Source organism: Vombatus ursinus, unplaced genomic scaffold, assembly GCF_900497805.2.
Source record: "Vombatus ursinus unplaced genomic scaffold, bare-nosed wombat genome assembly UNPS02009994.1, whole genome shotgun sequence".
NCBI lineage: Eukaryota > Metazoa > Chordata > Mammalia > Diprotodontia > Vombatidae > Vombatus > Vombatus ursinus.
The window spans coordinates 6,909,637-6,922,696 of record NW_020949772.1 but is presented as its reverse complement, the minus strand read 5'-3'; the positions used below and the strand labels follow the sequence as shown (position 1 = coordinate 6,922,696).

The 13,060-nt window shown below is 39.6% G+C and overlaps 1 protein-coding gene across 4 annotated transcripts in view; it reads left to right on the top strand.

The window, feature by feature from the left end:
- The first annotated feature begins 111 nt into the window (after window positions 1–111).
- The window catches only part of KNTC1 (kinetochore associated 1), an 87,134-nt gene continuing 74,185 nt past the window's right edge, over window positions 112–13,060 (top strand). For 3 of the 4 annotated variants that reach the window (XM_027853497.1, XM_027853498.1, XM_027853495.1), the window contains exons 1-9: window positions 112–362; window positions 1,859–2,014; window positions 5,311–5,431; window positions 6,979–7,094; window positions 7,493–7,571; window positions 8,914–8,991; window positions 10,253–10,287; window positions 10,611–10,721; window positions 12,967–13,060. In XM_027853497.1, the coding sequence (XP_027709298.1) occupies window positions 1,886–2,014; window positions 5,311–5,431; window positions 6,979–7,094; window positions 7,493–7,571; window positions 8,914–8,991; window positions 10,253–10,287; window positions 10,611–10,721; window positions 12,967–13,060 (763 nt within the window). In that variant the 5' untranslated portion in view covers window positions 112–362; window positions 1,859–1,885. Of the gene's footprint in view, window positions 363–1,740; window positions 2,015–5,310; window positions 5,432–6,978; window positions 7,095–7,492; window positions 7,572–8,913; window positions 8,992–10,252; window positions 10,288–10,610; window positions 10,722–12,966 lie in introns of those variants that run through there. The other variant, XM_027853496.1, reaches the window with a different exon arrangement.

The following is a 13,060-nucleotide window of genomic DNA, read 5'->3' as shown; positions in this document are numbered from 1 at the left end:
AGAAACAAGGGGCGGGGCGCGAACGCACTGGGGAGGCGGCCTTCTAGGTGGACTACTTAGATAAGAATGTGAACCAGGCGGGGGCCGCCTTCGCTTTTGGAGGAGCTTTGGCCCGCTCTGGCCGCCGTAGCGAAGGGCTGGGTCGGGACTTCTCCCGCCAATTTAAAACTGGGGGTGGCGGTACCGATTCATGGCGGTTGAGAGGAGAGGACGTGGTTTCTGAGACCGTCCTACCTCGCTCACGCGGTCACTGGTGAGGCCGGCGAGCCGTGTCTGCCGAGGAGGTTGGGACTGTGAGCTCCTTGAGGACCGGGACTGTCTTTTGCCTCTTTTTGTGTCCCCAGTGCTTAGCACAGCGCCAGGTACACCGTAGGCGCTTAATAAATGTTGATTGGGAGGTGTTGAGCCAGGAAAGGAGAGGCCTGGGGTGGGGGGACGGTCGGGGACGTGCTTGCCATCTTTAATGACTTGGGGGCTTGCCTTGTGGAAGGATTTGACCTGGCCCCCAAGGGCAGAACCAGGTGCAGGGGGGGGTCGGATGCAGAGGGGCAGACTTCCGATAGGATGTTTGTCGTTGTTCAGTCGTGTCTGACTTTACGTCCATGAGGTTTTCTTGGCGAAGACACCGGACTGGTTTGCCATTTCCTTCTCTAGTGTGTCCCCATCTTACAGATGAGGAACTGAGACAAATTGGGGTGAAGTGACTTGCCGAGGGTCACACAGCTAGTAATCGAGGTCGACTCAGGTCCTCCTGACTCCAGGGCTGCTGCTCTAATCCACTGCACCGCCTAGCTGCCCCCTAAAGTTTGAAAAGATCACAATGAATCCTTTTGCTTGAGTGTCTGTCGGAGTAGCTGTGTAGTACAGTTGATAGAGCACCTGACCTGGATTCAGGAAGTCAGGAAGACCAGAGTTCAAATTCTACCTCAGGCACCTGGTTGTATGACCCTGGGCAAGTCACTTAACCCAGAGAAGGAAATAGCAAACCACTCCAGTATCTTTGCCAAGAGAACTCCACCTGGCGTGATGGAGAGTCGATCACAACTGAAATGACTGAACAACAGTAATCAGTTACATTCAGCATTGATCATACTTGTGTAGTGGGGGGAGCACGAGATCAGGATTTGGTAGACTTAAGTTTAAATCCCGGCTCTGTAACTCACCCTGGGCCTGCGACTTCATCTCTCCTCATTTTCTTCTGCTGTAAAATGAAGGGGTTGGACTAGATGGTATTTCCAAGGCTCCTTCCAACCCTTAAGTCTTGTGATCAAAGCTTGTTAGCGGGGTACTCACATATAATCAGTTACACTCAGTGCAATCTTAGGGGTAGGTAATAAGAGGTTGTTGGTTGGGCGAGGCAACCTCTAGAGTGTATTCCTACACTCAGTCTGTGATTCTCAGAGCTCATAGTTTATAGCAATTAAAACTTCGCAAAGCACTTTAACATACATTATTCATTTGGTCTTCCAACAACTGAGATAGGAACTGCAGGTACGATCTGAGATGAGATTGAATGACATGTATAGGTGGGATCTGAATCCAAGTTTTTCCTGATTTCAAGTCACGTTACTCTTTTTAGTATACTGTGCTAGATCACAAGTTTAAGAATTGGAAAGAACCTTGGAATTCATCTCGTCTCCAGAAGAGAAAACCAGTCCAGGGAGGTGAAACATCCTGGTTAAAGTTACCTAGCTACGTAGAGTAGGGATTTGCACTCAGGACCTCTGATTCCAAATCTAGCACCCTTTTTACCATACTGTGATGCCTCTCAGTGATAGGTTGCTCTGTTTGAATGTCTGGAGACCCAGACTCCATATCCTGTTGTAACTTCAAAATTTATTCAGCGGTGTCGTAACAGGTTATCACAGGGAGACAACTGACAAATATGTGGGATGATATTGAGCTGCTAACAAGCGACGACACAGGAAGTGGTTGCCTAAGTATTGGTTCAGGAGAAGAACATGGAACAACTTTATATCAAGTGGACACATTAGTCAAGATATCCTCTGAGAAGGTGAGGTTTCTGACATGTCGAGCAATCTACCGTGTGTGTAAAATAATTCCTTTTGTGTGAGTTCCTTCAGTCCCAGAGTTTGACACCGTTTGTTGGCCGTGTAGAATGGGAATGTGAACTGTCACCTCAAGTTCGTCATGTCTTAAACTGAGCCTGTCTTTCCCATAAAATCACTGGCCCCTTCCAGCTTTTGTACTGCTGTTCATGGTGCCGTAATTCTCATTAGATCACCATGACGTGAAACCACGGTATTGTCTGTTTCCATTTTCTTCTTTCACGATGTCTTTCTCACGTTGATTGCTTCCTTTCTGAACACCCCGGCAGCGGCCTTATTCAGGCTATTATCATTACCTCCATGCTTTGTAGCACTGGCATCTTGACACTTTCCCCCTGTGCTACTTCCTCTGTGGGGCCTTTCAAGATCCCGGAGAGGGGTGGTGCCTTCTCTTCCCTGAAGTTACTTTGTATTTACTTTGTAGTGTGTTTTGTATTCACTTGTCTATATTGTTATTCTCTGATTAGAATGTAAACTCCTTAAGTACAGGGAATGTTTGGCTTTTGTAGCCAGATCCCCTTTGCCTATCAGTGAGGAGCCAATTAATAAATACTTGTTTGTGGTTTACTGTTGTCATCCAGTATTGGGGAAATTAGGGAAAACCTCCTGACAGAGTTTGCCTGTAAAGGGAAGCTAGGGCTTAGATCTGACATCTCTTCCTTAAAGTGGTTTATGTAGATTCTGCCATTAAAGCCCCACAACAACCCTGTATTGTTAGCCGCCACATATATATATATGTATACGTATGTATGTTTGTATATATGTATGTATATGTATATATTACATATATAGTTATCCCAATTCTGCAGGTGAGAAAAGAAAAGCTGAAAAAGGTAAGTGGGTTACTCGTGGACACAGCTAGTAAGAGACAGAGACAAGATTCAAACTCAGGTCTGTGTGCTCCTAGAGCATGCCATCTCTCCAGGAATTCAGTGGGCAGAGAAGGGGAGAGAGATTATTGAGAACAAAGCGCTGGAGCAAAGGGCCGGAGCTGGGCACGTTTGAGAGGCAGGGCATCTGAGGTGTAACACCTGTGGTATGACAGGCTGGAGGTTGTTAGTGGTGAAAGCCGTGCTTTGGACCGTGGATCTGGTGGTGACGTGTAGAGGAAATGCCAGGGGAAAGAATGGCATTAAGGAGACCATTTGCGAGGCCATCGAAGAAGTCCATGTATGAGGTGATGACGGATGTTGCGGAACGAGAAGGGAATTCAGAGGTCCGCTAGTCCGAGCCAGGGAGACATAATAACTCCTCTTCCACATCATCGCCTACCCTTTCTTGCCATACGTTCCCTCCTGAGACGTCCCTTTGCTCTCTAGAGTAGCTTAAGCACTAGGAAGTTTTTACCTGCATCCAGCCAGAACCTTCCTCTTTCTATCTTCCACCCTAATCCTGCACTCATGGACCCTCCAGTCTGATCCCTCTTCCACATGAAGACCCTTGAAGACAGCTCTCATGTCCCCTCTCAGTCTTCTCTTTTCCAGGTTGATCACTTTTTGCTACCTCAGCTGATCCTCATAGAGTGTTGCCTCAAAGTCCATTACCATCCTGGTGTAAAATCGAAAATTGATTTTAATTCTATTTTTAAGTCAAGCTGACATAGATTAATAACTCTTTGCCCCTGTAACTTCATCTACAGTCCCAAGCCAAGCTTTTGTCTGGTAGATACCTCCACTCAGGACTCAATTCTATTGTCAATTCTCCCTGCACCCTTCTATTGTCTATTTTTGTAACGTCATGTCTGACTCTTTGTGACCCCATTTGGGGTTTTCTTGGCAGAGATACTGGAGTGATTTGCCATTTCCTTCTTTAGCTCATTTTACAGATGAGGAAACTGAGGCAAACAGGGTGACGTGACTTGCCCAGGGTCACACAGCTAGTAAGTGTCTGAGGCCACATTTAAATTCAGCTCTTCCTAATTCCAGGCCTGGAACTCTATCCACTGAGCCATCTAGCAGCCTCATCCACTACCCGCTTATCCCAAATTCAGAGTCCTCTGTAACCTTACCTGCAGCCCAAATTCAAGTTGATTCGATCAAAGCCTTGCAGACTATACTCTTCTTTGGACAATCTTCAGCTTATTCATATCCCTCCTAAACTGTGGTGCCCAAAATTGAACTGAGTACTTTAGATGTCATCTTAGAAGGGCAGAGTATAGCCTCATTATTAACTCTGTGGCTTGAACACTTTGCCTCTCTTAATTGTAGCTACATTAGCTTTTTGGGCTGCCCTACCACACTATTGACTACTGTTGTTTTCAGATGAATTGCTATCTAAACATGCTTCCCCAGTGACTACTTTATCACTGTTCAATTTCCCCTCATTAGTTTCAGCTCAGTGTTATAGCCTGTCAAGATCTTTTTAGATCCTAACCTTGTCATTTAAGGTGTTGGCTATCCTGCCTAGCTGTGTCATCAGCTTTTTTGATGACTGCATCATCTCTACCTTTATCTTAGTCATTGATAAACATTTTAAACAGCAAGTGGCCAACCGTAATATGATATTGAATCATTAAGGACTTCTTTGGGTCCTGCCAGTCAACCAACTGGGCAGCTAGGGAGCGCGGTGGATAGAGTGCTGGGCCTGAAGTCAGGAAGGCTCATCTTCATGAGTTCAGATTTGGCCTCAGACACTTATAAGCTGTCTGAGCAAGTCACTTAACCCTGTTTGCCTCAGTTTCCTCACCTGCAAAATGAGCTGGAGAAGGGAATGGCAAATCACTCTACTATATTTGCCAAGAAAACCCTCAATGGGGTCACGGAGAGTCGAACACAACTGAAAAATGCCTGAACAACAAAGTCAGTCAGTTCTGAATGTGATTAATTATATTATTTTGTAGCTCATAGCTTTTTACCTTTTCCACAAAAATCGTATGGAAGGTCTGTCAAGGAGATGAGGGGGACTGATGTTAAAATAAAATGGAAACAATAAATGAAAATAAGAGACATCATGAAACTTTTAACTTAATGGCTATGTGGGTGAAAAGAGAAGTTTTAAGCTTGATTAACTAGGGTAGGAATGGTCCCATTGATGAAAATCTTTGCAGGTCTTAGATATGTAACATTGCCTGTAGGATAGGTAGTGTTGTATGCATAGCTTCATCATTACATTTTAACTACATTCCATTTATAATATAATTCCTATAGAACTGATTAACTAGCAACATTATTTTACCTAACGTCGTGTTTTTACTGAACCCAAAATGCTATGGATTTCAGAGATGTGCTTTTTGCTCTTCTAGGCTTCATTTTCTCCAAAGTTGCATGCCTCCAGCTCAAGTGATGGGTTTATCATCGTGGTTGATCAGTCAGTGACACTTTTTGACAATATTTGTCGGTCTCTCCAACTGCACCTTCAGTTTGGTAAGTTTAATGAAGAGAGATGAAACACATTGTAAGTCAGCTAGGCACGGAGATTAATTCTCCACTCCTACCTAATCTTGTTTTTTTGCTATTTTATCCTATTATATCTTAGGCAATTGAAAATATTAAGAACTGCAGATAATCAGCTTAGGCAGAATTATTCTCATTGAATTTGAAATGCTTAAAATTTGTGCACAGAATTTTTCGCACACTGTCTCTATTGGGTGATAGATCATTATGTGACATACATTCAAAATCTTACACAATATTGTACATTCAGGATACTATAAAGAGTTGCTAAAGTACATGTTAAAGGATGCTTTTTATTAGACTCAGAGTTAGAAGAGACCTCAGCTTTTGCTAAGCATGAATGGCCCCTCTGTTATATCTCTGATATGCATTCTTTTCTTGAGGACCCCCACGGAAGGAGAGACTGTTCTTTCCACGTTGGGGCAGCTCTGATTGTTGGGGAATGTTTTCTTGTAGAGAACCAAAATATGTCCTTCTGTATCTTCCACTGAGTGATCCTAATTCTGCCAAACGGGGCTAAGTAGAACAAGTGAACTTGTCTCTTTAGGTGTTAGCCTTTCACTGTGATTTTTTTTTTGAAAGACACCAATAAAACCTGAGAATAAAAAATAAATACCTATTAGCCATATGAAAATTGTGATCATGAGCCTGCTAGGAATCCCCATTTCCTTCAGCTAAATTTTGTATGGTATTTATGTTTGTATGGTACTAAATTTGGGGGCCCTTTACAATCTTGGCTTTTGTCTTCTGGAAGACACTCCAATTTATTGGTGTTTTTTTCTAACACTTGGTGTCTAGAGCTAAATACAATATTGAAGGTATGTTCTGAACAGAGCAGAGCACAATGTGATCATTGCCTCCTTTGTGGACATTATCCTTTTATTAAGGCAGCCTAAGATCACAGCTTCTTAGACCACTACATCATCCTCTTGACTTGTTTTGAACTTGAGGTCCACTAAGATCACTAGGACCTCTTCACACAAACTGTGTTTCTAGCCAGTTTCTTCCTGTCTCTGTTTGTGCATTTGATTTTTAAGAATTCATCTGTGGGGCTTTTCATTTATCCTTATAACATTTCCTTTTATTAAATTTGGCCACCATTCCAGTCTGTTGGGAGGGATAGGTTACACTCTGAAAGAGGAAAGACTCAGAGGGTGACAGAGGAGAGTTTCATTCAGGTATTTGGAGAGTGTGGTATGTCGGAGGCATCCACCTTATTGTGCTTTGTCCTAGTAGGCAAAATTAGGAAAGTGAGTGGAAGATGCAATGAAGCCAACTGAGGCTTGATAGGAGGGCACACTTCCTAACAGAGGGAGCTGTCCAAAAGTGGAATCAGTTGCGTTGAGAGGTGGGCTGGCTGACCACTTGTCAGGCACGTTGTAGGAGGGATTCCTTTATGTTGCTGGGGTCCCTTCCAACTCCCAAATTCTCTGAATAAAGTGCTTTCAAAGAGGTGTAGTCTTTGTAAGTAAAGTCAAAAGTCTAAAGAAACTTGTCCTTTGATTTGAAATTTTCAGATACTAAAGTGGAAGTAGTTGGCTTGTGTCAAGGAGGACAATTTCTTTTGGTTGGTGAGAGAAGTGGAAACTTACACCTTATTCATGTGACATCAAACAAGACTCTGCTTACTAATGTATGACTTCTTTTATTGTTTCCTTTTCATGAATTAGATTCCGAATCATATCCTAGCTAACTATTGCTAGCTGGAGCCCTGACTTAAATTTTATTTTGTAAAAATGACTTTTCCTTTTAAATTAAGAGACTGACTGTTCATGTTCAGTAATGTTAGATATCATAGCCAGGAAACAAGTTGTGTGTGAAGAAATGAACAATGAAATGGTGTTTTGAGGAGAGGAAGATGTTCCTAGTGAGCGTGCCCAAAATATTTTTCGTCATTTGATTAAAATTTTGTGTTTTGGGGAAGAATGATTGCTGATGATGCTTCTGGGTTTGAAATATGTTGTCTTCCATTTGTAAGCTTTTTTGTTTTTTAGAACTGAACTATCATTTAAAAAATTAATTTGTAATTAGGCATTTGTTCAGCGAGCGCCAGATGAAAATCAGTGTACTTATCAGGATCTTATCATAGAACAAGATGGCTCAAAGGAAGGTGAGTTTTCCTGCTGTGATTTTCGAGCTATACAATCACTCTGATATCGTGCCCAGATCAGCTCACATGGTTATTTTTATTTTTAAATAGTCACTTGAAACTTAACAATGAATATCAATGCAGCCATTGGAAATTGCTCAGTCATTAGTGACATGAAAATGAATTCATCTTAACCTGGTATCGTAACAGTTTTTCACTCCTCCAAGTTCTCATCAAGACTCTTAGTTTGCTTTTTTCTCTTTCACATTTCCTCTTTGACGGTTGCAATGAACACAAAGTCCATTCTCCCGATTCTGCTTTTGTTGTCGCTCACCTAGTGCTTTTGTGGGTGGCAGGCATTTGGCCACACAAATTTCCTTCCTTATGTGCTAGTTCTCCTGTGTTCAACTTTTTGTAGAAGTAACCAATAATATGATAAGTTCTTGTTTTCCAAAACTCTTAGTTCTTTTTCCAAGAGGTTTTATAACATTCTGAAAAGGAACAAATGTTTTTTAATGACATACTAGGTTCCTTCATACCAGAGATGTTGTATGAACTAATTAGTTGTTTCTGTAATTATTTTTCTAAATATAAAACCCTTCTGAGCTAATTAGTGTAGTGGCACACTGCTCACTATTTTGAGAATTCAGTAAAATGAATACCTATGGGAACATTTACTTCCTATAAAAGAAAAATGTGTGGATTTTACTAATTCATAGTACTTGTTATTTTGGCAAACATAAGCTGACTCTTCAAAGTACATTTTGAGCACCTCAGCTATTTCTATTTTAGAAAAGTGTAATGTTGTAGGAAAAGCTTCAGAGAATCAACTAGCATTTATTACTATCACTTTGGCAAATAACTTGCCATTCTTTTATCAGAAGTTCTATTTTTCCTGGTTTTAAATATATAAAGTTCATGAGCATAATCTCTATTTTTTTTTTTTGTTTAATGAATTGTTAAATGGACCAATCTGTTTATTTCAAAAAACCATATTTTTGACTTAAGTTATATATTTATGCTTTTTTTTAGAATGTTAGCCTTCGAGATTAGGGATTATTTTTCATTTTCATCAGATAAAATTCTGTTTCCTCAAAATCTTTGTGTGTAGTAGGCATTTAATGTTTGTTGAATTGCATTTGAGCAAAACAATGATATTGAATTTACATTTGAATAAAGTGAATTTTAATTTTTTATAACCATTATTTACCTATTATTGGTATCATCATTACTCTGTATAAATATGTTGGTAGTCACACTTTCTGTAATTGGCTGATGCCTACAAAATCTACAGTTTTGTTTCTGAAAACATTGTGAAAACATATTTAAATTGACATAATTATTTTCTCTTCCACATTAATAGGTACATATCATATGTTCCTTCTTACACACAATGGATTATTTTGCATTATGGATCTACAACTTATGCAAATTCGGGAAGGTGAGACAAAGGCTCATGCATATAAAAATGACCTATTTCTGATTCGTACCTATATTTATAGCATTCTGCTGATGAATTTTGGAATCCTCATTATAATGACATATTATAGATTTACTGATTTAGGTTAAGTCACCCATTCATTAAAAATAATTATTGGATTATTATTGGAGAATACAAAGAAATATACCTTGTGTAAACTATCTCTGCTTTCCTCGACCTTTAGTTTAGTCGGGAAGACAAAGTATACTGACAAAAGAAACTAGATGACCTGCTAGTCAGCAGACAGATCTTTAAATGAGTGGCCCAAGGAGTAGTACTGTGGCTTTGGTGATAGGAGAGACTGAGAGCTAGGCTGGGAAGAGATTCAACTGAGAAGCAGAGATCTGAGCCAGGCACTGCTCGGGTTTAGAATGTCCTGAGCAGGCAGAGGCTAGGGGGTGCCTAGCATATTCTCGGAGGCAGAGAGTAAACAAATCTGCCTAGAAGGAAGGCAAAACACGTTTATTAAGTGCCTACTATGTGCCAGGCACTGTACAAAGCACTTTATCATTACTGTCTCATTTGATCCTCACAACAACCCTGGTGCTTTTATTATCCCCATTTTACAGATGAGGAAACTGAAGCAAACAGAGGTTAAGTGACTCGCCAGGGTCACCCAGCTAGTAAGGTTCTGAGACTAGATTTGAATTCAAGTTGCCTCTGAGCTAGAGACCCAAGCAGTATTTATCCAAGGTAACATTCTTGATCAGTGGTAGGACTAGAAATATGTCTTAATCTTCTGGATTCCTGGTCCACTTGTATGCACTAGATCAGCAGTGCCCAACCTTGTTGAATATCTTGACTTTTCTAAGGTAAAGGAAAAATTTCTAATAGATGGACACATAGTGGTAGTTGTATTTTTTTTTTTTTTTGGTGAGGCAATTGGGGTTAAGTGACTTGTCCAGAGTCACAGAGCTAGTGAGTATTATGTGTCTGAGGCTGGATTTGAACTCAGGAAGACTCAACTCTACCCATTGTGCCACCGAGCTGCTCATGAGAAATTGTGCTTGCTGTGTATGTAAAACCAAGGATCTCTTACACTGGTTCCATAGCCCCCCGGGTGTCTGTATCTCGGTGGTTGGGAACCACTTGACTAGACCATATGTTTTCTCAATGATTTCTGTGATTTATGGAGCTATTAATTTAAATATGTGAATAGTATCTGAAGGGTGGGCCTTGTTTGCATATTGTTTGCTAATACTAAAATGTTTTCTTAATGTAGCCATTGAGAAGAAGGACTTCAGAGCAGCAAAGGAGGTAAGAAGACTAATAAAGAATAAAACCTTGTTGACCTTGTGACAAAATGATTCCACTTCTGTGTTTTGTATAACATATTCTACTCCTTTGTTCTTTATTTTTTAGAAATGATTAAACTGTCGTAGATATTTTTAGCAGTTTCACTTGGTATAATAGCTTTCAAAGTGGTTTTACTTATATTAAACTCTAAGTTAGCCAAATTTTCCAAATTTCATTGAAGTTTTTGAATTAGAAAATTTTATAAAAATAACTGCACAACCCCCACCTATGCTCTTTTATAAATTAGGGATAATAATTTAACTTAATTTTTTTCCTTTTTGCAGTTACAGGGACAAACCAAGACCAATTTTATAGCTACTGAAAATTATCATAACCTTGGTTGTTTAAGCTTTGTGATTGGTGATTTAACAAGTGAAAACCATGTGATGATTGGGGTAATTCTTTTTTTTCCTACATCTTATTTTGTAATATTAGATGCAATGAAGTATTTAGTTTGGTATAGAAGTGATAATTAAATGTAAATTGGAAAATCAGAAGATTTTATGGCTTTGAAACTAACTTGATAAGCAAAACTAGCTTTGGATTTTTGATTCAGTTTACTTTCTTCATTGTCTAGTTCATTTGATTAGAGAGTGGTGCTAATGAGGCCAAGGTCATTGATTTAATCCCTGCCTGGGATTTTCTTTGCCTTTTTTCAGGGGCTCAAGTTACCCTTCTTGCTCACAAACCTGTTGTTGGTTTAAAAAAAAAAAAGGAAATTGGGCAAAATAAGCTTAATTCTTACACAATAATCAGAAAGAAATGGTTCAAAAACATAATCTGAGCATAGCAAAAACTCTTTAATACAGAGAGTGGCCCACAGCATTTTAGATTTAATTTCTTATAGTGTAGGTCCTAAATTTTCTTTTAAAAACCAACATGATTGTTTTTATGGGGAGAGTCAAAATGAATCATATAGAATGTCAGCATTTTTATTTGCCATTTTGATCACACATGTATATATTTTTGATAATATTTGCTATTTTTTATATCCCTTCACCATTGTTTTGATGGATTTTTGATCTTATTGGTACAGGTATTCCCTGTAATGAAAGGAAACATAAATCATAGCACATCTTTGCCCTCTTCTCTTGGGCTATTTTTGTCTATATTTTTCTATAAATATTCCATAGCAGCTCTACCTAACACAGCATAGTTCTTTCTCTGGGTCTTTTAGCATCTCATGGATGTAAACTAGTGTCTGTCATCTCTCACTTTTCTTACTTTGCTGACCTGCCTCTTTTTCTGGTGATCACAACCTCGAGATGCAATCCTTTTATAGTATCTCTTGTGGACATACCTAAAGCTGAGCCTTGGCACATTACCAGGAGAATTTCAGTGTTGAAAAGCTGGTCTTTTGTCAAGGAAAAACTTAGGATCATTGTAAGTGCTGCCAGTAATCCCCTCTACTCTCCCTGTTCAGTTCTGGCGCCATCTCATTAGTGCTCATCTGGGGAAAATGGAGTGTCTCAATGTCATAGTCTGAGCAATCAACATTCTTCATGGCCTTGATTCTTCCTGAGTGGATTGATAGACTGATCAATTTTGAGTGTCCCTGGGTCTCATCCAGAAGGCCCTTGAAGCGTTCTGAGGTTTGACACAACCAGAATAATGTCACCTGCAAATAGGAACATCTGGAGAACCTTTTTCTCTTCTGTTTAACTCTTTGTAGAACAATCTGCTTGGCTCTAATGACCCCCTTTAGAAAGAATCTATCGGTGTTATGCATTGCTTATCTTAATTATATTTGAATTGTTAAAATTAATTCTATAGTTGCTTCTGTCAAGGAACCTTGTATACTTTGCAATATGATAGATAGTTCGTATTGCTAGATACCTAGATCTCAACCTGTAGATAGTACCATAAGCATCTTTTTAACCTACTGTTCACCAGCATTTTAGAACAATTCATTTTGCTAAGCTCTTATGTAATGTTCCCTTGACTACAAAATAGGATAATTGATTACTGCTTTAATAATGTCTAAGATCAGGGGCAGCTAGGTAGCACAGTGGATAGAGCTTTGGCCGTAGAGTCAGGAGGACCTGAGTTCAAATCTGGCCTCAGACACTTGACACTTACTAGCTGTGTGACCCTGGGCAAGTCGCTTAACCCCAGTTGCCTCACTTAAAAAAAAAAAAAAAGGGCAAAAACAAAACAAACAAACAAAATAATGTCTAAGGATCACAGTGAGATCATTAAAAAGACCAGGAGGAACCTCCAGAAAGTGTGTACCTCCTCCTCTTGTTTGTTATGCAGAGGCAGAACCAAAACATCTCAAGGGAAAAAACCGTCTACAGGTCTCCAAGGCCCTCTCTGAGTGGCCTCTCTGTGTCTCTGTTTGAATCAGTCTCTTTGTCTTTGTTTTTCTTGTTCTGTCTCTTCTCTCTCTGTTGCTCTCTTTCCATAGATTGACATATGTAACACACATAAATAATTCTTCTTTGGGATTTTATTCCCTTTTAATACACTTGAAAGCAAATTAAAATAATAAAGCAATAGGATATGATCATTTTTATTTTCTACAAAATTCCGATTGGACTTTGATGACCGTATCATATTATCATACTTTTTTCTAGTTGTTTTCAGTTCCATGAAGCAAATTTGCAAATGATACTGTAGTTTTTCCTCTTTTTCTCTTAGGGAGCTGGTCGTTTTGCGCTCTCTAAATGGGAGCTGGATCCTGAGAACAAAGTGGCATCTGTTAAGAATTTTATTGATTCAGACATGATTGAAG